The following is a 27,248-nucleotide window of genomic DNA, read 5'->3' on the forward strand; positions in this document are numbered from 1 at the left end:
TTGTTCCAAATGGATATGCATGGGTTACAATATCACTTTGAAAATAAAGCTTTACACAGATGGTTTAAAAAAAAAAAGGAGCCCTGGTGGCGTAGGGGTTAAATGCCTGTACTGCAGCCATTCACTCGAAACCAGAAGGTTGCGAGTTCAAGACCAGCAAAAGGGCCCAAGCTCGACTCAGGCTTGCATCCTTCCGAGGTCGCTAAAATGAATACCCAGACTGTTGGGGGCAAATTAGCTTACTTGCTAATTAGCTTACTTGCTGTTCACCACTATGATCTTTGGAATAGCGGTATATAAATAAAACATATTATTATTATTATTATTACTAGAGCTGAATAAACAGTTGTGGCACACACACACATATCATTTAGTAACATATCACTTTTGAAAGCAATTTTGTAGACTCCTGGGATAAGATCTATTGAAAGCAACAGAGTTTATTTGTATGTATACAGATTCGGACGTGAGAGCCAGCATGGTGCGATGGTCTGAATGTCGGACTACAACACTGGAGATCAGAGATTAAATCAGCCAAGTTTACAGTTGCCTCCACTGAAAAATATGTTTGAGATGATGAATATTGATATGAAACCTAAGATCCTCAAAAGCTGATTCACACAAGCAATTAATCATTCAGTCTTGTCAACTCCCCACCATCAGCAAAGAATCAACTTGTATGTGTGTTCTTAATCTGTGAGCTGCCTTGGGCATCTAAATGAAATAAGTAAATAAATAAAAATAAGTGTTATGCTGAATTTTAGTAGGAGCAGTAAGAAGTAAAGCAAGCTGATTACAATCACTTGTACTTAAAGAGGAAGAATGGTGGAGGGTTGTTCATTTTACGCTGTTCAGCATTTATGTTCATGAAATGAGTAGAGTGCTGAGTTTTCAGCAACCTCTGAACTGTTTCTCACAGAACATTTTTACAGCTCTACAAACACAATATTTTGCAAAATGCTTCCTAGCTGGATCTGCACTAGGCACAATGGAAGGATATTTGATGGCTGCTGTCTCTTCCCACAATTACTGATGGCTGTTGGGAATGAGGGATACAGGATGTCTCAGCTGGATCCAGGCATGGTGAAGGAATATTTGGCAGTTGTGTCCAATTCTGTATATATACAGGCTGATCAAAGGGGTATAACTGCAGGGGTGAGGCAGAATGAGGGTATTAACCCTTCAATAAGAATTCTGTCTATCCAAGTGAAAGTTTCCTTCAGTTTCCAATTTCTAACACCAAAGAGACTGAGACACTAAAAGTCATTCACATGTCACACCTAAAATTCTTATGGGTGTTGCAGTCCAAGCATATCTGGAGGACTACACATTCCTGGATCATTTCTTGATCCTAAGAAAATTTATCCTACCATCTTTGGTTCTGGTCTATGTGGAATGGCCTGCCCAAAGAGACTTGATAGCTGAATACTCTGTCTGAATTTATAATAATAATAGGATTTATTTATATGTCGCCTAATCACTGGGAATCTGGGCGGCTTACAACAGAGGGGGTAATAGACGGTTCCCTGCCCTCAGGCTTACAATCTAAAAAGACACGACACAAAAGGAGAAGGGAATGGTGGGGGGGAGGGGATAAGGTCCAGTGGTTCTTCTCTCCCTCTGAGGCCTGGACCAAGGCAGATGGACTGGTGGGAGGGCTCTTCTTCTTCAGGCTAGCCCTGATGGAGCTGGGCCTGCCTGGTCACTCTCTCGCAAGCCGGAGGATGGTAGTTATGGTGGGAGGAGTCTTAAAAGCAATAAAGTCCAGTTTCTTCCAGCAGGCTTATCCTGGTGATTTTTAAACAGTGAATTTTAAATGCTGAATTTTAGATGTGTATTGTTTTAATATGTGTACATTTCATTTGTTCTTTCAAATTGATGTGTGTTTTAGCAAGTGTTTTAACTAATGTTGTCTGTTAATTGTTCTTGTCCACTGACTCGATCCATGGAGAGAGGTGAGGAAGAAATCTATTATTGTTGTTGTTGTTGTTTTATTATATTTGGTGTCTTCACATTTCCTTTGCCTGTCCCTTTTCTTCGGATACCTAAGCTGTATTTCTAACTGCTCAATGGCTAAAAATGTTGGGACTGAATGAAAATTTCATGAAGCAGAATTCTTATTTAGGGGGGCAATGCCCTCATTTTGCCCCTGACTATCTGATATTTTGAACCATCATGGTACACAGCTGCTCCCGACTTGTGATGAGCTATCATCACAAATCGTTTTACAGTTCATAAAGTACTGTGATACCTTTGAATTTGTTACTATGCTTTAATGGCATGCTGCTTCCTGTTACTATGTGTGTTGCTCACTTTAGGCTGTGCACAGCAATTAAGTATTCTGATAAGCTGCAAAGGTGCTCAATTTACACTGCTGAAGTAATCAGCACTCTGGAGAGCGCTTGCCACCTTGTTTTGTTTAGTATCAGCAGATGGAGGGAGAAGAAGCACACAAAAAAATTAAGCTTGCAGTCACTGTGGAATGGAACTGATGAGAAAATGGATGGATAAGATGAAAGCCAGCAACATGATTAGGGCTCCAAATAAAGTTTGAAGTGCTTTCACTGTATACTATCCACCTTGTATTTTCTTTATGTGGACAGTATGGCAGAAGTATGGCCTAGTGGTCTGAGAATTGGACTACGACTCTGGAGACTAGGGTTCAAATCCCAGCTTGGCTATGGAAACCCATTGGGTGACCTTGGGCAAGGCACACTCTCTCAGACTCAGAGAATGGCAATGGCAAATTTCCTCTGAACAAATCTCGCCAAGAAAATAATGTGATAGGGTCACCATAAGTTGGAAACAACTTGAAGTCACATAAGGACAACAACATGGTAGAAAACCCTATAAAACTAATTGCCATAAGTTGACAGGCAATTTGTAGGCATTGCATGTGCACACATACAAAAACACATACAACAACACAACACTTCCAGAGCAGGGATAGGTCACATGTGGCCTTTATATGCCTTTTGTGTAGCCCTTCAAATGTCTCTTTGCCTCATGCACAGAAAGTATAGCTAGGGAGAAATTGACAATATAATAAAACTATTTTATAACAATGTCTCAAAGGAATGAAACCACAACTCTACCATATATACAATAACCACATTATTATGTATGTAACCATATTGTAGTATACTATAAAATACAGATTATAGTAGTATACTGCAATATGGTTACATACATATTAACAAGGTCTTTGTATATATGGTAGAGTTGTGGTTTCGTTCCTATGGGACATTATACTGTCAGTTTCTCCCCAGCTATACTTTCTATGTTTTCTGTGAAACCCTCCTGTTGTGTGTTCTCTGCTGCAAGTGCCACTGCCAATATTATCGCCAGCATCAAATGCAGTATAAACACCAAAACTGAAACATTTTCTCTCTGTACCCCTGACCCAAACCCCAGTGATTCTGCTGGGAAGTGGCATATGGGGAATGTACACTGTATTACCAAACCACACAAAAAGATGGCAATTTTTATGATTGTGCTGCTTGCTAGGATGACAAATTTAGCAAGAGCAGGGCAAAGATGCAGGTCCCAAAGCCTCCCCCAAGAGTAAGTACTTGGCCACCCTGCCTAAGGTACTTGCTAGAAGGAGATGCAGTGAAAGCTAGTAATTGAACTTAAGGCAGTGGTTCTCAAATGGTGGGGCAGGAACCCTATGGTGTGTCTGAGAGTTGCATTTATAGCAAAATATAGCAATAATTTTTCAGTGAACCAGGTTAACCGCTTTGCTAAAATTTTACAGTTGACTTAATTCCCCTGCAGTCATTTGTTAGTTTCCACAAATTGTTCTACAACATTGTAATTTGCATATATTTTATCATTTTGATCTTTTGTTCACTTCACATTTCCTAGATTCAGTCAGAAAATCAGACAAAACATTAAGTATCAGATAACTGATGAATACTAATGGCAAATGTGTCAAATACACTGTTTTTCAGGTTAATGTTCAAGTACAGAAGTATCAAAACATGTACATTCTGGCCTCTGTATCCACATATTTTTTTATCCTGTGATTCCAACATCCATGACTTGAACATATTTTTAAACAATATAAATTCCAAAAAGCAAATCTCGATTTTGCCATTTTATATAAGGGAAACCATTTTGCTACACAACTGTAAGTAATGGGACTTAGGCACCCACAGATTTTCATCCTGGAACCAAACCCCAGTGGATACCAAGGGCACACTGTACATCTGCTCTTGCAAACATTTCTTTTCCAAAGGGGGAAAAATATTTTGCATCCTGTTATGAAAAAGCCTATCAGATACAACTCACACACTACTTTAAATGTTTGTTATAGAATCACAGATCATCATCACTTCTTCTCCAAGGTTGCTAACAAATGCATGATTCGAAATTGCTGTGACATCTCGCTGATGGAAAATGGGTAAAATGTATTGTCTTCTATGAACTCCTTATTGCTGCCTATCAGCTTCACAAAGACATTCTAATAAGGAATGTAAGTAAAAGAAAGAGGAATTATTCATGTGGTGTAATCTTATCTTTAGTGGCATCAAGGAAATGAAGCAAAGATGGTTACTTTGACTTACATTTTACTCAAGAAATATGCACTCTGTGATGAGATTCATATAGGCACACTCATTCCATTGCCGTCTGGTCTAAGCCATTAACAAATGGCCACTGAATGCTGACAGTCCTTTGGAAAAAAGGAGCAGGAAAAGGCAACTGAAATGCTCTGTTTGACACAAGGGTTTCCAACGTATAGCCCTCAACCTAAATTTAAAAGGCTCTGGAAGTTACTACAGTAGTTCAGACTTCTGCCAGAATGAGTTGTCTCTTTCCCACCAGCCCGCCTGGTAAAGAGAGATAGGGAAAGGAGGGCAGCTGAACCAAAAAAGAAAACAGATGGATTCCAGACCTGTTCACCACTGGCTTCAGCCCCAACAACTGCCAGCAGAGAGCTTCTGAATCTGACAGTCTACTCTCAAGGGAAATGCAGTCCCAACCAAATAAAAAGTTGCCTCTAGTTGTTTTGTACCAAATACTTCTATTTGCCTGGCTACTTTGTATTTCCTGCTATCACCAGAAAAAGGGAATCCACTTTTTGTTAGGTCACTCTATCATTGTCCACCTAGCTTAGTACTGACAGTAGCTTTTATAGTCTCTGGTAGAGAAAAAAGACATTCTTCACCAAGACGCCATGGGCTTTTCACTACTACCCCTTAGAGTTGGGTCAGACGTCCAAAACACACTGCAGAAATAATCTATGATGAGACTGCTTTAATTGTCCTGGCTCAATGCGAGGGAATTCTGAAAAGTGCAATTTTGTGAGACATTTAGCCTTCTCTGCAAGAGAGCTCTGGTGCAACAAGAAACAACAATTCCCAGGATTCCCTAGCACTGAGCCAGGGCAATTAAAGCGGTCTTAAACTGGATTATTTCTGCAGTATGTTTTGGACCTGAGAGCATATGTCCTACTAGTGAGGAGATCTTTGTTATTGGGATAGACTGCCAGAGGAACTGGTGGCCTCTCCTTCTCTGGAGATAAAGTGATACAGGGCTGGCCAGTTGGTCTGAAAAATTAACTCTTGGTTTCATGGCTCCTTCTGCTGCAGTTGCTCCAGAGCTCTCCCAGTCCTGAACACAATCAGTTCAGAGGGCTGGCACTGGGAAAGCTCCCACACAACCCAGAGCAGCTGTAAAATTAAATCTATTTGCCATCCCCATAAAAAATGGTCCTGTCAACCGCCCCGAGATTGGCCAGGCATCACCTGGAAAACTGTGTCCAGTTCCAGGCACCACAATTCAAAAGCTGGAGCATGTCCAGAGGAGGGAAACCAAAATGGTGACGGGTCTGGAAACGATACTTTATGAGGAGAGACTTAGGGAGCTGGGTATGTTTAGCCTGGAGAAGAGATGGTTAAGAGGTGATATGATAGCCCTGTTTAAATATTTGAAGGAGTGTCTCAGCAAACTTGTGTTTTCTCCTGCTCCAGAGAATAAGGCACGGAAAAGAGATTCCACCTCAACATTAGGAAGAACTTTCTGACAGCAAGAGCTGTTTGACAGTGGAACACATCCCCTTGGAAAGTGATGGAGTCTCCTTCTTTGGAGATCTTAAACCAGGGGTAGGCAACCCTTTTGAGTCGGGGGCTGGGTTGCTGTCCTTCAGACAACTGGGGGGCCGAAGCCAAAAAATAAATAATTAAATAATTTTTAAAAAATTAAAAAAATAAATAAACCGGGACAAATGTAGGACAAAATTTTCAAATGGAGGGCACTTTTTAAATAAAAAATGGAGGACACGCAAAAAAAATTGCTGATTTTAAAAAAAATGTTAAGATAAATGCATGTTTCTGAGGCTTCTATAGACAATTGCCCCACCATGCCCCTCGTGCGAGACGCCAAAGGCCCCGGCGGCAATTGGCAGCAGGACTGGTCTGGGGCCGGTCCCAAGGCCTCGCTGGGCTACATCCGGCCCGCAGGCCGCAGGTTGCAGGTTGCCTACCCCTGTCTTAAACAGAGGCTGTCAGGGGTGCTTTGATTGTGTCTTCATGCATGGCAGGGGATAGAGTTTGATGGTCCTTGAGGTCTCTTCTAACACTATGATTCTATGTCATGTCAGGGATACTCTAGTTGCTAGATTCCTCTACTAACAGAAGGTTGGACTATTTGACCTCAAGGGATGGCATCCAGTTGTAGCATTCGTAATAAAAATTGGGGTAAATGGACTGGAAACCTCAAGAGGCCCATGCCTTGTCAACAGCAGCTACTCAGGACCTTCATCATAGCTGCATTGATGCTTCTCCAACTGCCTAGTAGCTTCTGCAGCACTGCCTGGCACACTAAACACCTCATTACCTTATGCCGAGGCATCTTCTTGCTGAGGCACCTATACTTCAAGGCAGCACATTTCTTCTATACCATTACTTCATCCACATTAGCAATCCCAGGGCTTAATGTGTCAGATTCAAATCAACCATGTAGCTGAGCTAAGAACAACCTACTGTATTAAGTCATTTGCTAATATGCTAATATCATTTCATATCAAGATGAACAGGTTATTGATCTGCATGTAGGAATTTGGAATACTTACTTCACGCTCACCAGAAGAGAGTTGTGTGCCAAAAAATGATCTTATACGTAGATTTCTGCTTCTTTAATATTACTGCAACAGCCAAATGAAAGTGGGGTTTTTGTTAGAAGTATTTGAGCAGAAACTGGACAGCCATCTGGCAGGAAGATTATTGCTGCATTGCAGAGCCTACCCCAAGCAAGCAATTAGACTCATTGGTCTCCAATATCCTTTTCTCTTTGAGGAAATAGTGGTCTTCATGGCTGAAGTTTCTATATTGCTTGCATCAGTTTAAAAGATCATAGAACCAAAACAGCTGGACAAAAGAGCAGAATCACTGGAGTTTGGAAGTTATTTTTGGGGACTACAACTCCCAGAATCCCTCAACAGCATGGCTGTGAGATTCTGGTAGTTTCTCATCTTGAATCTAATTTCAAGTGGATCCAGCATGATTTGAGTGTTGGACTAAGACCCTGGGAGACCAGGGTTCGAATTCCCACTGAGCCATTAAAACACACTAGGTGACTTTGGGCATGTCTTTCAGCCTTAGAAAAAAGGGAGTGGTATCTCTCTGAATATATCTTGCCAGAAAATCCTGTTATAGGCAATTAACAACAACAAATTCAAGTCACTCAACATTTTTCTGATCATCTCTCTTCCATTAAGCTCTGTCCAGTAAGTATAGAAACCAGGATGACACCATAGAAAACAGTTCTCATAATCTAACTCTATTGCAGTCATTTTCTTTGAACTGTCACCTTTATGGACCATTTTGTCCAGCAGTGTCAGACTCACTATTTCAGATGCTAGAGATCTATCCTGTACAAGCAAATTGTTTAACAGATGATCAAACTTTCAGCTACCTTAAACATGTATATTAAAAGAGCTACATGGTTTGAAGTGGAACCCATGATGAAGACCTCACATTTGATTGTTGGAATTAGGATTTAGCTCTTTGACCCCACTGCAACTGCAGTTGCAATTGCTCCTGTTCACTCCTATTTGTAGCAGGGGCTTTCCTGTCTTTGCAAATAGCACACATGCCAAGAGATCATTCTGACTGGAGGCAAAATGTTAAAGCTCCCCTCCCCATGATCTTGTTCCTGCTATCAAGGATATCTATTTTGGCCCTCGGCCATTCATGGTTTGCTCTAAGACGGCATAGGAAGCCTAAACTCCAGAATGAAAGCAACCCTCTGGGCCAAACCTTCTTCCTCTTGAGCCTATTATTTTATGTTTCCCCAGCTTTTCTTTGGGTCCCTGCTTCCTTCTTAAAGGTTGACACACCTCCCTTTACCTGTAGTAACAGCTTTTAAGTAGAATATTCTTGGCATTTTTGGTTCTTCTTTTTTGGCTTTTGGCCTCATTCATCACTAGAATATGCCCCCCAAGAACTTCTCTGAGATTCAGTTTGGAGTGTAGTGGAGTCTCCTTCTTTGGAGGTATTTGACCAAATGCTAGATGGCCATCTGTCAGGGGTGCTTTGATTGTGAGTTCCTGCATGACAGGGGGCCGGACTGGATGGCCCTTCAGGTCTCTTCCAACTCTGTGATTCTATGAGTTTGGCCCCTCAGCTACAAGAGGTTCCCCACACTTGCTCTAAGGGGACTTGTATTTAATGAGGCACCACAAAAAAACTATGTTGGCACATCAAGGAAAACTATATTTATGTAGTGTAGTGAGAAGAAATTGTATCAAATTTGTAGGCCTGGCGCCCTCTCTTGCTTTTCCCACTCCCTGCACTCTTTCCAATGTGTTTATGAATCCATTTTACACTGGGTTTCTATTTTGTCTTGGTTTCCCTCACCAGCTCACCCTTTCACCAAAAATACACTTGAGATGTTTGAATTGTTCTGAATCCTAAGGTGGTGCAAGGTTGCCACTGCAGAAAGCACAAGCCCTCTTGCTCCAGTGCTCTTCAATAAAAACAAACAGTTGGACAGGTCACATACAGCCAGGTGTTGACAAAATTTGGTTTGGGTAGGAGGCAGTTTCTTGGAGATATAGCCTGAGCTGTTGAAAGAAGCTTGATGCATCTTCACCTTACCTAGTTCCAGCCACTGTGGAGAGAAATTGTGCTTGTCACCTTTGCCCCATGGTCACCAATATTAACCTACCTTTTCCTGCATAACTCCTTTCAGGAGCTTGGAGCAGAGACAATGAGTATCCCAGCTGGCCAGGGATTTAACACTACTTTGGATGTTTCTTCCAAATCAAACATTCCAGCCACACTAGTACTGGCTTTGCACTATTCCCCAGTAATATCCTCAGATATTCCTAGGGGAGTATCTACTTATACACACTATATTACCAAAACTTATAGAAAGGTGTTTTGTACACCAGCCCCCCAAAATTTCAGTCACAGAGCTAATGGTAAGAGATTATCAGAGTTGTAGTATAAAACAACTAGAGGATAAAATGTTTCTCACCCCAGAATAAATTTACCAATGAACAACTTTAAACTATTATGGCCAAAGGAAGACACAGAAACAGCATGTTAGCTAAATGTCAGTTTTCATTTAATGTTTTTTGATAATCTTATTTGCAACATTTACCACATAAATCATCTAAATAAATAGATGCTGTATAGTCTCTTAACCATTATCAGTACAAAAATAAAGCTGCACATTGCGTCAATTAGAACTTGCTCAGACCCTCTCATTTGTATTACAATCTCTGTTTGCAGCAAACACTCACAAAAAGGCATTAAAACTTCGATTCATTTTAAATTTTGTTTGGAATTTGTTCATCCCCCCACCCAATACATTCAGTTAGTCTATACAAAACAAAAACAAGAAGCTCATTCTGTGTGCAAAGGAAGCTTTCGTGTGCAAAGATTAATTTGGACACCATGTCAAGAAGATACCAATTCAGATATCATGCCAATAAGGAGGAAGAGAAAGAACACACCCCACAACACGCACACACAACAAAATTAAAATAAAGCAATGCCTCAGGGTTGTTCCTCTCCTCCACACATCATGATTACTCTGTCCCAAAGAAAAGGAGAATATAGAATTCAACAACACAGTTCAGACTGGCATCTTGGAGAACAAGCAGTGCAAACAACAAGGAAGAACAGAGCTGAAACCCTATTCTACAGGATATGGACTTGGCACTAAAAGAAGACTTCATTAGACATTTATAATGCCCCATTTTGATATCTTTATAATCTTCCATTTCATACAATTTTCCCAACCCCCTCCCCCAAAAGCGCTCACCAGCTAAAGAAATAAAAGTCATTAAGAAAAGACTTCTGCACATTGCTTACGGCCCTCCCAGAAGCTCGACTGAGCCCCACTCCCTTAGCTAGCTATTAAAGTGCAATTTGTCAAGGAAAAGGGAAGAATGAAAAAGGATGCATTAAAATATAAATTTTGTATATATACACACACACATATATAAATGTCAACACATACAAACGGAAGTGATCCATGATGCTGCATTTGATCAATGGAGGGGATGTATCAGGAACAACTTATTGCTGGAAAGTGCTGGGAGTTTAAGAAGAGTTTGGAACTGTATCCAATTCTTGTGAAGGATTATAGTTGCCTTGCCTAGAATGGCATTCCCAGTTGTGAAGTTAAGCCTGACATGCTAGCCGAAAGATGTGAAGTAAAAATATAAGAATCTATGGTCTGACATACCTAGATCATATCAATGGTGCTCCTAAACATCACAGAAACAAACATTTACTGTAAATCTTATCCCTATTTACAAAAAAAGAAGTTTTATTGAGTTTAGTGGAGTTTACTCTCACATACGCATACACAGGATTGGTGTCTTAGAGAGAGTGTGCCCCGTGGAAATATGCTGGTTGGTTACCGGACATATTCAAAAGCAGTCTAGACTGCAGACAAATATAATCATTGGTGTGATCCTGGCATTAACCTGCACCTGTGTCACTCATGACACTGGTTTTATTCTGTACCATCATTTCTCTTTAAATGGTGAACCATGTCACGGAACAATTCAACAGTGCTTTGGCAAAAATAAGATCTGGATCTTGATTCATAAAAACTTTGGTTCCAGGAATATGTTTTCCTCTTACTGACAGAATCTGTTTGCCTTCCTTTCTCCCACCAATTCTGTTGCTTTGCAAGCTACAGACTAGGACAGGATCCCCTCAAGCAAACTGACACTTGTGCAGACCTGAAACTCCTCCCTTTTCCCATTTCTTGCCACCTCCTTGAATCTGTTTTTTCAACTAAAAACTCACATTTCGAATGCCAATTCTATTTCACATGTGAATGGTGCTTGCTTCGTACTACTTTTGTGTTCCGGATTCTTAGGACGTGTGCATCATTTAAACAGCATACCTCCAAAGTGACCTGAAGCAGCTTTATTTTGGCAGTCTGTATGGGGCCTATGATACCTTTTATACAATAGGTGGGAATCATATGGCCCTCTAAATGCACAGGCAATGGTGAGGAATTCAGAGATCTGCAGTCCAACAATATCTGAAAGGCTCCATAATTCCCACCCGTCGCTTCTGAGTGTGTCTGCTCAGAATGGCTACTGGGAACCGTAGAACGCAGAATTACCACCCGCTTTTCCTGCTATAAACACCAGTGACCTGTACGGTCATAATCCCACAAAGATTACGTCACATTGGCCTGGGGTTGTTCGGACACTTATCTCACAAACTCATGTTAATGTAACCATGAGTAATTCTCCAAGTTCTCAGGTTAATGTAGGGAATTTGGGCCAACGTCGACAAGTTGAGGAGGACTCAGGAGAAGCTATGAAAGAGAAAATAAAAAAGTTGGAGAAAACTATTAAGTCATTGACAAAAGAAAATAGAGTGTTACTATCTTTAAATATGGACCATGTCAATGAAATCAAACACTTGTATGACTTACTTAAAATACACAGAGAAAGGCCAGTACGGAAGTATAGTTACAGTGATTTAGATGATGATTAGCCTAGAGTAAAAAGCTATTTTGGGGGAAAGGCAAGAAAACCCCCCAAAACAAAACAAAACAAAGAAAAACATCCAGCTTTTATGTTAACGTGTTTGGGTGGGAGGGTGTGATATGTGTTAAGGTTTTTTGTTATTTATATGTTAAATGGAATTTTATATGTTATTCCTGTATGGGTTCAGCTGTCGCAAAAATGGCAAGTTGGTCCTCACCAAAAACATATACATATGGAAGTTTTGTAACAGCTAGGATCCAATCACTGTTTAGTTATCTTACCCTTGTTGATGCAACACTCTGTTAAGGAAAAAGCAACATGGGTTATACAGTAAATGAAATAAAACATGTATGTGAGAGTCAGGATGACTCAGCAGAAGCCAATTGAGAACCACACAGGTGTAAATGGTAATACAATTAACAAGTCCAGAATGCCAAGGACAAGAAATGTAAAGTGGATAATTGGACACACCTGACAAGTGGTTAAGTGGTCAAGGCTGAGATGATGAAATCATTAATTGTAGGATGAACCAAGAGAACTAATGAGAATGGTGTACACGCCTACTGGGTGGAAACAGACAACAGTGGGTGGTACCATGCATTGACTATAATAATGACTATGCATCCCAATGTATTTTGTGGGTTGTAGTAGTGGGTTGTAGAGTGGGTTGTAGTAGAGTGAGGAGTTGAGTATTGTTGTGTTGGATAGTTTTGGAGCTGTATATAGTAGAATAAAGTAGATCTTTTATTTAAGACTACTGAGTTGTCTGGTGTCTTGGGTGAAGCTACAAGAACCAGCTGCATCCTGAAGAGGAAGGGTGAAGACTTCTGTGGAAGTAGAGTGAGAAGGCTTGGAGAATTTGTCGGGGTCTTCAGCCTATTCTCTGTAACTCTGCTAAGCTATAACCACTGGCCAAAACTGGTCAGTGCGGTGCACAACCAGGTGGTGAGTTCAAGCCAGAGGTGAAGAGCTACAACTCCCATCATCCCTGACACACTCATCTCAACTAAATGTGCACAGATGCCTCAAAAAAGCATCACCATGACTAGACAACAATTTATGAGGTCTTTAACTTAGTCTATATATAGTGTACTTATAATGCTCTATTCATTACAAATATCATGTCATTAGCTTTAGTTCCTCTATTGCTTAAGTTAGATTGTTGATGGGTAAATAATGATGATTCTATCAATTTCTAAGTCCTGTTATAGCAATATGACCCCATTTCTGTTTCAAATATATTTCAACCAATTACCAGTCTTTCAAATTCTTTCATACTGAAAGTTGAAGATAAAATTAACAAACAAAGATAATGAGAATAGAGGCTGTATTAGGAATGTATTGGGATGACTGTAAGATTGAATGAGTTTTAATGATTGAATATCTGGGGAGGCTGTTATTAATAAAAGAAGAAATGAAAGAGTGATTATGATAGAAGGTTTCAGCAGGTCGTAGAAGGGATGAGTAAGCAGTTGTAGCTATAACTAGGTAGCCAGAGGGAAGAAATGGAAGCAGAAGAAGAGGGGGAAAGAAGTGACAAAGAAAGAGAGTGTTACGAATCTGCAGCTTAGGAGTAGATAGAGTTATATCAACAAGGCACAACAAGATGCAGAGATTTCAATTCATTTCTATGATGTTTATATAAGGGTGGGGAAGTAGGCGTGTAGGTCAAAATGTATGCCAATGGTTAAAATGTATGTTAGTGTATATGTTTATGTTTGTATATTTTCTATATATATATTCAATAAATTTTATTTTAAAAATGTATGAGATCAACATATTAATTTATATTACTATAGGTCATACCAGCATAAAGTAGTGGTTTGAGAGCTGGGCTAGGATTCTAGGAAACCAGAGTTCAAATCCCCACATGACCATGGGAACCTGCTCAGTGGCCTCAGGCAAGTTACACTCTTAAGGTAAAGGTAAACCCCCAGCCTGGAAGAAACCTTGCCAAGAAAACACTGTAATATGGCATCCCTAAAGCAAACTTAAGTTGGACTTAACTTAGAAGTCATACAACTACAGCAACAAGGCTGTACTTCTGTTTTTGATTAATTAAAAGAGACAGATTCCCCCTATTTACAGCTTACATTTGTTTATGCCCACTGGCATCTCTAATAGTACTCATTCCTGTAGTAGCTCAAAGCCAATTTTTGCTTTCTCAATAATGCTGAAAACATCAATATAAAATTCCATATTCTCTTTGACATAGACCATGAGAGCATGCTGCTCACAGGCAGCAGTTATACACATATTAGCATGTTAAACTGAAACATGCCCCCTTTTCTTAACATACCTTTTCATGCACATTGCTCACATGTCAAAAAAAGTCAAACAGCTCCACAACAAAAACTAAGTGCATAGAGGGGATTACTGGACAATGAAAAATACATTACTGGATTCAACTTGGGCTAGCTGAGTAGCCACCATAACAATTATCTAAAAGACTATTTTAGACTAATCACTTTGGCGTAATTTTACAAAGTGGGCCATATTTGTTGGGAGTGATTGCAAGTTTGAAATGTTACTTTCCTAACAATCCTATAGTTTGCTGAAGCAATGGATCCCAACCCTGAATAGTATAGCAAGAATATTACTAGAAATGGGTCAACACCAGTATAAATGTATCATAGGTCTGGAGAACAAGAAAAAGTAATACCAATGTACTGTCCCATGTAATGATCTAAGGACACTTTTCATGTGATCAAGAAGGTTTCAACTGGCTGATTTGCTTTTCATATACATGCATACTAGAACAACTGTTTCAAACATCACCCCTATGGATCTACCACTCTTGTCATCATCTTGCCATACATTTTTCTGTGTAGGGAAGATGGTATATGTAAAGAATTTAGAGCTATTTAATAAACCATTTAAAAGTAATTAAACCTCTTCTCCCTGACCCTTCCTCCCTCTGTTTGAACATGTAATATTCCCAGAGCAATTGTACCAATATGTATTATTTATTCATCAAGATAATGAAACCTCTGCATATTTGATGTTAACATATCAAAAGTGGTAACCATTTGCAGTTGAAGAGAAGGCAAACTATGTACAGTACATATATTATTTTAAACTTGGAATTTGTTTATACCATGTAACATGGTGCTTTCCTAAGGAAGATGATATTCTGTAAAGTGCCACAAAACATTTCCTGCTACAGCCCAACACTGATTTCTGTTTTAAAAAATAAGCTGAAAATAGCCTTCTTTGCATATTTGAATTATAACATGTTAAAATCAGGCCATGCATACACCGGCCACATTTACATCAACAGCACCACAAGCCCTGTTTCATTCATAGCTTACAAATCTTAATTAACTACAGTCGTCCCTCCCGATTTGTGGACTTTGAGTCTGTGGTCTCACCCATTTGCGGATGGAAAGCAGGGAAGGACAAAATGGTGCGCACGCCAGAGTGCATCACTATTGAAATCAATGGTAACTTGAATATCAGTGTTCTTCTGGATTTGCGGGTGGTGGTGGTCCTGAATGGATCCCCTGCAAATCAGGAGGGACAACTGTGTAGGACATTGAAATTCAAGTATCACATAAAGCTTTCCATTTCTGGTTTGTTTTACTAACTTGTGCAACTGATTAAGTAGATGAGCTGTGGCCACTAGCAGATTGCACATGCACAGGAGTATCTAGCAACTCTGTCTTATCATTGTGTGTCAAGCTCACCAGTCTCTCTAATGTGTTCTTCCATTCTTGTTCAGATGCATTTCTTTTCCTGCTCAAAATTTTAGAATAGGACAGCTGGAAGGAATCCTAAACAATCATTTAGTCTAATCCTGCAAACTATGAATTTAATGGATGGGCTGTTTGGAAATAATTTCAAAAGTTATGCCCTCCCCCAAAAAAAGAGTGGTGGGTAGTACAGAACTGAACAGTAAGCCATTGAATATAAGGAAAAAGGCTGAAGGAGGGATTCATTAGGTACTACTGAAGAAGAAAATGTTGCAGCCTAATAATGTCCTAACAAAGTGTATTTTTGAGTCCCATTTACACATGGTTGACCTTCTGTTGCAATACTTTAGCCTCAAAATCGCAAGGCCATTGCATGACATATATACTTTGTTTCCCTGAAAATAAGACATACTCATAACATAAGCCATAGCAGGATTTCTAAGCATTAGCGCAATATAAACCATACCCTGAAAATAAAACATAATGATAGGCCTGTCATGGAATGGAAGGGGGCGGGAAGGGAGCGGAAAGATTGGGGACAATGGTTCTAAAGGAAATGAAGTCGTAAGAAATTCAGGATGGAATTCCGGGTTTAGATAGTTATAACGATGTTCCAGAAGATGATTTAACTATATTTGAATAAATGTAGATTGTTGTACCATACTTAATAAAAATAAGACATCCCCTGAAAATAAGCTATGGTGTGTCTTCTTGAGGATTAATAAATATAAGACAGTGTCTTATTTTTGGGGAAACACAGTACATGATACGCACTGCTTTAAAATTAGGTGCTGTTGCTAACTGGAGCCTACATGAATGCTTAGTTTAAAACATACAGGCTCAGGTAGGCCATTTTCTCCTCTTCAAGATATTTGATGATTTCATCTAAGTAACATTTTTATTTGTATCTCCTTCCAACTTTTGCAAAATGGGGGCAAGAAAAGCAGATTCTCTGCTTCAGCATAAAACAGAATTAATGGCTATCAATACAACCACACACTGCCCTGGAGGCATGTTATCACAGTAGAAACAGCCTTTTGTTCCTAGTAACTAGAGACACTCCAACTTCAGTATATTCCTAAATGAGTTTGAAAAGGGTGGGGAGGAGCAAAAGCCCTATTCAAAACCTCTTTTCACTTAACTAAGATAAGCACAGTTGAAAGAACACAGATCTGGGTTACAAAAGCCACTCTCAATACAACACCATTTCAGACTGCCCAGAAGAAAGGGAAGGGGGAAGTATTTTAACTTCTAAGGCTTTCATTGTGGAAATTTGGGGTGGGGTGGGGGGAAGAGAATAGCCCTGTTAGTCTTTTTCAGCAAGGAGTATCATGGCCTCTTAATGACTAACAAGTTTCAGTTGTCATAGGCTCTAATAGCATAAGCCAGCTTCTTGTATCTGATGAAGCCCATGAAAGCTTATGCCAAACAAAACTTGTTAGTCTTTAAGGTGCCATAAAGACTCCTTTTTGTTTTCTTCTAAGGTCGATAGTGTAATTCTTAATATGTTTAGTAATACTTTGATTTTGCACACAAAATAATGCATTGTTCTGCATCACAGCCTGAGTTTCAAGAGAGGCAAACCATGCCATAGATATGTCAAAGACAAAATGAAGCATCCTTTTCCTTCCACATCTCTCCTTTTATTCCTAAAAGCATAGCCTGAAATAATTGTAAATTTTCAAATCAAATAATAAATGAAAACACCCAAGCTGCTATGGACAGAAGCACTGGCACTGGGAGTGTTGTGATGGACTGGAGACAGTTGCTGAGACATGTAGCAGCACATCTGCAGTAAACAGTGCAATAAAGCCTAAGCTGGAAAAGAATAGGATACTCCTACTCTAGTTGTTTGTGCCAACCTACAACAGGCAAACTGTAAGCAGCTGCCTCTAGAATTCCTTACTAAGCCTGAGTGAACAGCAAAACAGAAAGAAAAGGGGAAAGTAAATTAGCCTGTTTCACCAGCTACTCCTATAGCATGTTACAAAAGCACAAATCTATGAGTCTGGCCATCAAAGCACAAGCCCTAAAAAAAAGTGGAGGATGGTGTAAGAAAATGTAATTCCTGGATGCATTTTGGAAGAAGCTTTCAAATGGTTTATAGAAGGTTCAAAAAATTTTTGTTTACTTATCCAAGGCTTACCTGATCTGGTTGCTTCATTTCATACGTTTATACTGTTAGTTTTGAATAAAAACTTTGGTTAAACATATTGAACTACTCTTCCTTCTTTGTGGTACAGGAACCTAACCCTATTCTTACCATGCTATTTTTACCTCTGGTACAAGGAATATGTCTACTGCAGTAACTGAGATATACTTGTATTTAAAGAGAAGAGAAACAGAGTTTTAGCTATTGGTTAAAAGAGAAGGAGGGCAATGTCTGTTTATAGACTTTTACTTAACAGTCATTCCCGTAATCTAGAGAATGCTAGATGGGCTAGTGGGAATCTTCAGGCTCCATATTAGACTACAGTTCCCAGAATCTTTGTGGGAAGTTAGGGCTGAGGCAAAAACAATATACATTTGTAGTGTACATAAAACCTTAAAGGAAGAAACTAGCTCAAAGAGAAATTAGGTGACTAAACAAAGCTTTCTTTCTTTCAAAAGGTCTTAAGTTAAAATGTAATCAGACATGGAAACATATAGGAAGACAAGCATTTCCATTTGCAAAACAGCTTAAAACTTAATATGTACTTCAGATATCATGACTACAGTGAGTTTTCTAAATTCTAAGAAAAATGGAAACATGAATATCTATCTTGAGGACAGGGTATCATTATATAATGTTGTAACCCAGTCATTTCTGGATCTAAATCCATAAGGAGTTGGATTTTCAGATGATCTCTGTAGCTGTATGGCTTGAATAACAGAAATGAAAATAAAAATGTGAGGCATTTCCCAGCATTATTGCCTGCCATCCTCTGAAGCCAGTATTACAAGCAGAGCTATTCAAAGTAGTGACAAGTTAGCAGCCAGTGGCCAACTGACTTCATAAATTCAGCTTCTGAAACACAGCTTGTTACTGTACCTCAGGTACCTGAACTTTCAGAGTGAGGCCATTTATTGATTTCTGTCAAACATCTAACCAGTATAGATCTCTGTTCAACAGATCATCAATGGTCACAAAAGTTTAAGTATTTACAAACAGAAGAAACAGAGCTTGGAAATGTTACTTTCTTGAAGTCTCAGTATCCCTCAACCAGCATGGCTAGTGGCTGTACTGGCTGCAAGATTCAGTGTAGTTCAAGAAAATAACTCTTCCCAAGTTACAAAAAAGATACCATGAAAAAGATACTGTTATCCTTAATGCATGGACTAAACAGAGTTCTAGTGCAGCATAAGGAGTGTTGCAGCTCTAACTTTTTGTAAGATCTGAGACTAAAAACTAACTAAAGAACTGAGATTTCAGGACATTATTCCAATTTACACGTTTGCATATAAAATTTGTTGTTTTCCTCGACTCTCAAGGTTATTCTAAGGACAACATGTAACATTTTCAAGCTCTGTTCTTCTTGCTCTGTTAATGCTTCCCAGAAAATGGAACATTTATTGAGAGGCACCCCAATTACCCAGATGTGCTATTCTGAAGCCTGATGGAAAGACAAAAGAGGCCAAAAGAACAGATTGAGAGATGGGAGGGAGGATATCCTGCTATAGTCCACTCAACTCTCAAGGAGCCAACCCTCCTTTGTTACTGTGAACAGTTTAAAATATCATGATTTATACCCTTTGACCCCACAATGGCACCTCTTCCTTTAAGAACTCTGGAAAAGAAAAAGGAAAAAAAAATCCACAGCAGTTGCACTGCCCTTAAGCAGAGAGAAGCCATCTTTAAAGTGGTAGGTGACCATTTTCTATAGTACCGTAATATTCCTCAAAAACCTAGCTTCAAGTCTATATTAAAGAGTTGCGGGCAAACTGTGCTTAAGATTCTCAGCATGATTTTAAATTTAATTTCTATAAATCTCCAGAGTATATAATTTCACACATCTGGGAGGAGGGTTTTTTTTTGGTAAGGCAGAAAGATGAAGACAATAAATAAAGTGGATGCTGTTTAAAAGCTGCACTACGCTCAATGGGACATACTGTGAAATAATTCTGGTTAGGACTGCAGCCTTGCTTTCTACCTTCTCAGTTTCATTTTCCATAGGAAGATTCCCCCCCCCTCTGGAACTTTAATTTGTTTAAATAAATTTAAAGAAACACACACATACACACATAAACATATGCTAAAGCTATACAATCCATAGAATACAACAATTCCTTTTGAAAACAAAATCAAACCCACAAGGAAGTCCAGCACAAGGTTCAAGGCATTAAAGTGCAAGACAAGGCTCTGTGGAACTGGAAGCAGCTTCTACCTGGCAAAGGTAGAAATCTTCATGGAGAGATACCCTTACCAGAATAGAAAGACACACACAAGGGCCAGAGACTTGGAAAGGAGGAGAGATAATCAGGGGTAATCCCTGTAAGAGCAAACTAGAAGTGAAAGGATTTTGCAAACCACCTATATATGTCTTCCAACCATAAGCCCTTCTACCCTCCTTATCTCCAATGTCTCTGATAGTGTACTTTGACTAGACCGGTCAACATTGGTTAGAGTCCATGTCTATTCATGGCCTAAGCCATCAGCCAAAAAGACAACTGCAACATTTTTCTATCTCTGTAAGAACACCCTCCACGCCATCCTCCACTCCTGCTTCTAATAAACCCCAAGAGCCATGGCTCCAAGCCAAGTAAAACACTAGTTTCATGTCAATGGGCACTAAGTTCCCATCAACTGAAATAAGAACATAATTTTAGGTTGTGTTCTTTAAAATTATCTGGAACCTAACAAATATTTTACATACAAGCAAAGAGAGATTTGCAACACTTGCTTGGTAGTTGTACACACTGCGACACTACCACATTGATTACTCACCAAGCAAGACCAGTTGCAGCAGATATTTAGGATTTTTTTTAAAAAAGTGTTTTCAATTATTTACATATATAAAATTACAATTACTAACAACTCCATCCTTGGTCAAGATGTTATGACTCCAAAGACAACAGAAGATAAGCATGTAAAGTTACAGTGTGCTAGTTGCTAGTTATAGTGGCTTCATTCTTGTACCATTGCAATTATTATTCCAGTGGGACCAATACTAGCTTCACTTGGGTGTCCAATACTGGCTTCTCATTTACCAGCTGCTACTCAAAGATTAAATCTGCACTCCATGTGTGCCAATGCACATCCAACAATTCAGTTCATCTTCAGTCTCATGGGCCCTCCACATTTCTGAACACAGATGGGCACAATCGAGTTCTCATTTGTGGATGGGTGGGATTCAGATTTCCTATGATCAAGAATCCTTTCCATGTCCAATTGCCTGCTAAGAATTTTTGCAAGTCTACTACAGACTTGCTGGGTGTTACAGTTGATTCTGGACACCCAAGATACATGCTTGTGACTGTAAAATGCAGGAAAGGTTGATAGTGGCAATTACTGAAGTTGCTCTGCTGATAAGCCACAGATTGCTTAGGAAGAAAGTCTCAAAATGACTGATCTAACATGATGGGATGAATAAAAGCAAGACAGGCTTTTCTCTTGTCAATGTGCCTGGTCACAGCAGCATTGCTTTTTGCACTTCTATTTCTAGAAAAAGATAATCAGGGAGGACACCAATGCAGGTGTTCCATTGAGAGACATCAACAAGCAATCCAGTATACTAATCATATAGCCAAGCCTCTCAAATTGTTTGTTGAAGCCCTGTGGGCATCAATATGCCACATCTTGTAGAGCCCTGGTAAGAAAGGCAGCATTAAAAAGCCATTCCAGGGGGAAAAGGACAATTATTTTTCACAAATTTCACTAGGAAGGGAGTGGATCAGGGATGTGCTTTGGCAAGGGAAATGAACACTGAAACATGGAAAAATACAGGTAGTGTCTTCCCTATTTCTGGACATTCACCCCAAGCCACAACATGAATTGCAGACAGGCTATAATTGCTAGCTATAGGGCACAAAAACTCTTCCATAATGCACTGAGAACAAAAAGTTTGCCAATGAAAAGAGCTTCAGTTTCCCAGATCGACAAAGCAACAACAGACAGGCAATATATCTATACACTCACTCACTCTCTTGAGATATATATATAGTTATATATCTTATAGTAAGAAATGAGGAAAAACACAGGCACCCCCACATTGCCTTTTTATGTTTTGTTTTTGCGTACAGTATTTGGAAGGGGAGTAGTGAAGTAAAGAAAGAGAGTAAGTGAGATCAACAGTCAAAACAAAATCAAAATCCTCTGTAAACATCTGTGAAGGAAAATTTTCGGATTTTGCTTATTAAATAATATGAATATAAGTTGCCCACCCTAGAAAAATCTGCCTGGGAATGCAGGAGATGAAAACAAAAAAGAGTAAGTTCCCCAAATATGGAAAACATAAAGAAAATATGAATAAAATTGGAGACTCAGAACTGGATGCTTCGGTCTCGGAAGAAGCCCTCTGCCATTTGTGCTTCTCTGAAAGTCACGGTAATGGAGTTTGCTGTGATGTCTGTCACTGTCACTTCATTTGGGGGCAGAGCAGGGCTCCATGAAAGGTTGCCTTCAGTTGTCTCTGAACCCACTGCAGAAAAGGAAGAATGGAAGATAACAGCATGTGAGACAGGAAAGGAAAAAAGTGAATGGAAGACAAAGAGGAATTAAAAATCTTCTTCCTCATGGAACAGACCAACTAAATGCAGTACTGTACTGACACACTTAACATAGTGGAGGAGAGCCAGAAGAGCAAGAAAATAGTTCAAAAGAGGCAGAAAGTACACAACACAACACACATACACACAATCTGGGCACAATCATGTAGTTTCAGTAGTCAGACTAATATTGAAATGTACTTACATCACCCCTAGTCTATTCCCAGTCCAGGCTGTGCTATTCAGTACCAAAGAAATCTTATCCAAGCCTTTCCATTGATTGAAGAAAAATAGGAACCCCCTACAATGCCATCAGAGGAAGGACTAACTGTTATACTTTTCAAAGCCCTCAAAATGAGTGTCCTTGTGAGTTCATGCAGAAAGTTAATTTCTCTCTCCTTTATATGAATTAAACAAGTTTATTGCCCTATATGGTCCTAGCAAATCCATCTCATAGTGAAGCCTTCTCACACAGACCTTGTACAAAAAAAAAGAATAGCAGTACTAAACCCCATATCAAAATAGATACATGGATTGGGGAGGGAGGCCTCCATTTTCTATTACTTTACCTGTTCTGCACCCTCCTCCTGTCCCACCTAGCGATGGAATGAGGGCCCTTTAACTGGGTATTCCTGGCTTCTCCCATATCCGAGATGTGTCTACTCTCACCTGAGAAAGACTCCATTCTCCCCGACACTACCTGGAATTCCCCATGTGCGTACATGTAGAAGGGAGAATAAAAAAACAAAAACACAAGGTTTATTTTTCTCTACTAGGCTCACCAACTACACCCCACGGGGCTACACAACCCTACAGCCAAATTTTCAAGGCACCCAGTAAATTTTCAAGGCACCCAGTAAAATAACACAGCCATCTTTTATTAGCAGATTAAAAGAAGGAAAAAGCCACTGTATCTGCAACTAGGAAAAAATTAAATCCATGTTGCTGTTTCCAAATAACCTGAGCAGAAATCTCAAAATAAAATCATTTTTAAATAAATCCAGTCAGATTTAGGAATGTTTCCTTTCATCAGCATTGCAGACAACGTATGCTCTGCAACAGTTATATTATCAGGATATTCAGAATGGCTTGTAAGGAAGCTTAAATTGCTTTGCCCACCTGTGGCAGCACCTTTTGCTATATCCACCTGCCACTGTTTAGGCATTCTCCTTCTGCAGCTGGCATGCAACCATGATGCCCACTGCTTCCCACACTGTGTTACTACGCAGATTCACTTTGTGGGACAAAGACCATTTTCTCCCTATAGATGGAGCAACCTATATTTTTCCCACAAGTTAGGGGATATCCTGCCACATGATCCTGAAGTGAACTCTGTTGTTAAATGCTACGTCAGCTACTTTAGATCTGTTTTAAAAACAGCAAAGCAAAACCAAGAAAACCACGTGTACAGGAGTATTCAATTCAAGTTTGAATAACTCTCTTCCAAAAATAATCCCTCTTTGTTCTTGTGGATCAGCTTCCACAGATTTTGACTCTATATAACTAATGAGGCTTGCATTGCAATTATGCTTTTGCAGGATTATTGATCAGGGTGACACCAAAATTCTAAAACTCAAAGTTGAAAAAAAACAAATAAAACAAAAAATCAGCAAACCATTTAGCCAACTAAATAAAATGGAATTTATATGGCAATTCTATAAATACACAAAGCTGCCAGATCAAACCACTGATCCAGTTAGATCTTTACTGTCTATGGTCCTTCTCTGGTCCCTTTAGCTTTCTCTGTCAGAGAGCTCTGGTGCCACAATAAACAACATTGAGCTAGGGCAGTTAAAGCAGTCTCAAAGTGCATCATTTCTGCAGTATTTTTTGGACCTATGTTGACTAACAATTGCTCCCCAAGGTGTCAGGGAATAGTTCTTTCCCCCGGATCTGCTTCCTATGAACAATAAGATGACAATAATAGTAAAAACTAAACAATTATATTAATTCATTAACTGTGAAGTTCTTATTAGAGGGCCAGGAGCAGGAATCATCTATGCTGGAACAGGAATACAATCTATGGAGGACTTTGGAGCTACAGGAAGCCTGGTACAATATTCCATCCAATATCCCACAATCCTCCTCAAAGATCTGCATGCGGTATTACTCAAAGGAGTGCTTAAGATCCAATGTCTATATGTGATCCGAATCTCTATTGCAAGCAGAGCATAGTATTGTAAGAATACAAACGAACTGTATTTTTCTGTTGTAACATAAGCCTTGTATCCAAATACCTCCACAGAATTTTTTAAAAAAAGTATTTGTATTTAAAACTATTATAATTGTAAATTATGATGATGATTATTATTATAGTTTATTTTTATAGCGCTGTAAATGTACACAGCGCTATACATACAAATGATCAAATCAAGTAATCTAGTCTTTAAAACAAGTCATCTAGTCTTAAAGACTACCAAAGTAGGCTTTATTGTCTGTGGATGATGCCTAGTAAGCTTAGGGCTAGAGCATACACATCTGGTTTTTGAAGCAGGATGATCAAACACCAGAGGTGGAACTTCATCAAGTTGAAAAGCTTCTGCTTCTTGCCCTACTCTATGGCTAACAGAAGTAGTTTTTATATGAAGCAATGCGCGCGCGCACACACACACACACACAGAATGTAGCCTTCTTGGCACACAATCCATATCACCAGGAGAATATTCCTTTGCAAAGCACACAACATGTATGTGCACAGACCTGCAAGGGCAGTTCCCTGGGCCTCAACATAATAGCTGATCAGCTCTCTAATATTTCCCCAACTTTACTCTATTCCTCACTGGGAGGGCAAGTGGGGTGGGAAATTCCCAGTGTATGGGGCTTTGGGGAATGGGGAGGGCACCCCTGGGAACCTTCAGGGATTGGACTTGGACTGCTTGTGGGCCAAATGGTGTCTGAGGGCAGGAGAGATTCCCCTCTCTTGGTGTACCTAACAACTGACTTCATCACATATGTCTACACTACAAAGTGTACACGGAGTTTATAGAAGGTGCTTTTACAAGTCTAGACAAATAAGTCTGATAGTTGGAGTTCAGGGATGATGTAGATCATCGTCCTCCAACCTCATGTGTTGAGCTAAAAAGCCATCATCTATTGTTATCTGGAAAATAGATATTTCATTCTAACGCATCTGGAGGCTCCTGAGTTGGAAAAGGCAGTTGCAGACAGTTCTCTGCAGGATATCCCTAGTTTCTCATCATTGGTGTCTTCAGCTATAATTCCTAAATCTTTTGGAGGGGTGGGGGGACAGAGTAACTTTTAAACCAATTTGACAGAGTCATTTCCAGTTTAGTTTTCAGCTGCAAAACAGCCATTTTTTTTTCACTTTTTCAGGTTTTTCACCATTCTGTAGCAGTTTGGTCTATCCCTTCCTCAATCCAGGTGCTTCAGGGATTTGGGGAGTATACACAGTGGGTTGGCCCTATGTAACCCAAGAGCTGCACTTTCACCACCCTTGTAAAGCTAACAGCTTTAACAAGTGGTTCTCCCATTACAAATAATCCCCCATCAGATGGAATCCAGGTAAGAAGCATACCAAGTAGCCCTTAAGGATCCTTAAATGCGAATAGGACAGGAGTACAACATGAAATGTTTCAAGAAAGAGATGATTCTTACTGCTGAAATCTAAATCTACCATCATTGTTTGGGAGGATATTTTTTCATTGTGTCTTTTAACAAGTGGCACAGGGAACCAGCCCCATACAAAATATAGCTGGTTGGTGTTGAGATTCAGGGTGAACACCTCTCACAGAGCACTAAATCTCTAACAACCCTTTCAGTGCAGCTCATGGGCCACATGAGGCCTCAGTGCCACTTAGTTCTGCCCAGAAATTAAATTAAAAACTTTAAAAACAATGTTTCACCCAAATATTGTTTAAGAGACATAGGATGCATTTCTGGGTCCCCCTAGGTCTGGGCCTAGGGTAGGCCTTTTTAAAAACAAAACAGGAAGTGACTTCCAGGTCATTTATTTTTGAAAAAGCCTAAGTGATCCAACCCTGCCTCCCAAAAACATGCCAAAAATGCCCCCAGTGTATATGCAGGCATTTTGGACAAAAATGTTTTTTATAGGAGTGTGTGGCAGGGGTGTTGCTTTCCAAAGTGTGTGGGGGGGGAGAAGGTAATGTGGGCCCCTAGCCTCCAGCAATTGCTTTAAGTCAACCTGCAAAAGACATCTAGGTATGGTGTTCTGGCAGCAGCCAAATGGCTAGCCCCAAAACTACATATTGAGAATGCAGCAGTCAAGGAGGCAGACCTGATGTGTCCAGGAAGCAAGCAGAGATGGGTTCAGAAAAGCTGAAGATGTGATCCAGCCTTACCCTCTTTGCTGGCAGGCTGAGTGGCCTCATCCCAGTCACTGGGAGTCTGCCTGTCCTCCAATGTCACTGGTTCCTTCAGGAAGAACTCCCGCCGACGGTTCCGATTCTCCAGGCTCGACATGCGGGTGAACTTCTTCCGTGAAAGTCGCAGGTATTTCTGGTTCTTGCTCTGCTTCCGAAGTGGGAAAGGCAGGACTGCACCCCCACTTTTCTCAGGCAGCTCTGTCTGCCCTCCTTTACTCCCTGCTAGATTGTTTCCTCCCCCTCCAAACCTCCGTGACAGAGAGAAGCAGAGTTTCTCTTTCCCTTTGTGGGTGCTCCTCAGGTCCATGCTATACAGCCTCTGCAAACAAAGAAAAGCACTCTGAGTTAACCACTTTGTAATGTGCTTGGGTTTACAAAGACATCTGCAGTCTTTCATAGGCCAAGATCCCCATGGGCACATAGCTCCACATCTTTTCATTTTCCAGCAGCTTGCTGCCAAGCCCAAGGAAAGCCTCTGCTACTCTTGGATACAGGTGGGGAAAGGAGAGAGTTAATTCAGACCAAAGAGAAGCAGGTGGCCTCATCTTGGGGGAGGGA

General features: G+C 39.9%; 2 protein-coding genes across 5 annotated transcripts in view; both read right to left on the bottom strand.

Annotated features, from left to right (window-relative positions):
* FAM227A (family with sequence similarity 227 member A) overlaps positions 1–27,248 on the bottom strand; it is a 410,174-nt gene that overhangs the window by 289,651 nt on the left and 93,275 nt on the right. The gene's annotated exons all lie outside the window — the stretch shown is intronic.
* LOC121931457 (chromobox protein homolog 6-like) overlaps positions 1–27,248 on the bottom strand; it is a 66,742-nt gene that overhangs the window by 23,762 nt on the left and 15,732 nt on the right. Inside the window, exons 5-6 of one of the 2 annotated variants that reach the window (XM_042469259.1) lie at positions 26,667–27,009; positions 19,679–22,280 (exon numbers count right to left, since the gene is read on the bottom strand). The exons of the other annotated variant lie outside the window; for it this stretch is intronic. Of the exons in view, the coding sequence (XP_042325193.1) occupies positions 22,123–22,280; positions 26,667–27,009 (501 nt within the window). The 3' untranslated portion in view covers positions 19,679–22,122. Of the gene's footprint in view, positions 1–19,678; positions 22,281–26,666; positions 27,010–27,248 lie in introns of those variants that run through there. 2 annotated transcript variants of the gene reach the window in all.

This window comes from Sceloporus undulatus, chromosome 5 (genome assembly GCF_019175285.1).
Source record: "Sceloporus undulatus isolate JIND9_A2432 ecotype Alabama chromosome 5, SceUnd_v1.1, whole genome shotgun sequence".
In the NCBI taxonomy this organism is placed as follows: Eukaryota; Metazoa; Chordata; class Lepidosauria; order Squamata; family Phrynosomatidae; genus Sceloporus; species Sceloporus undulatus.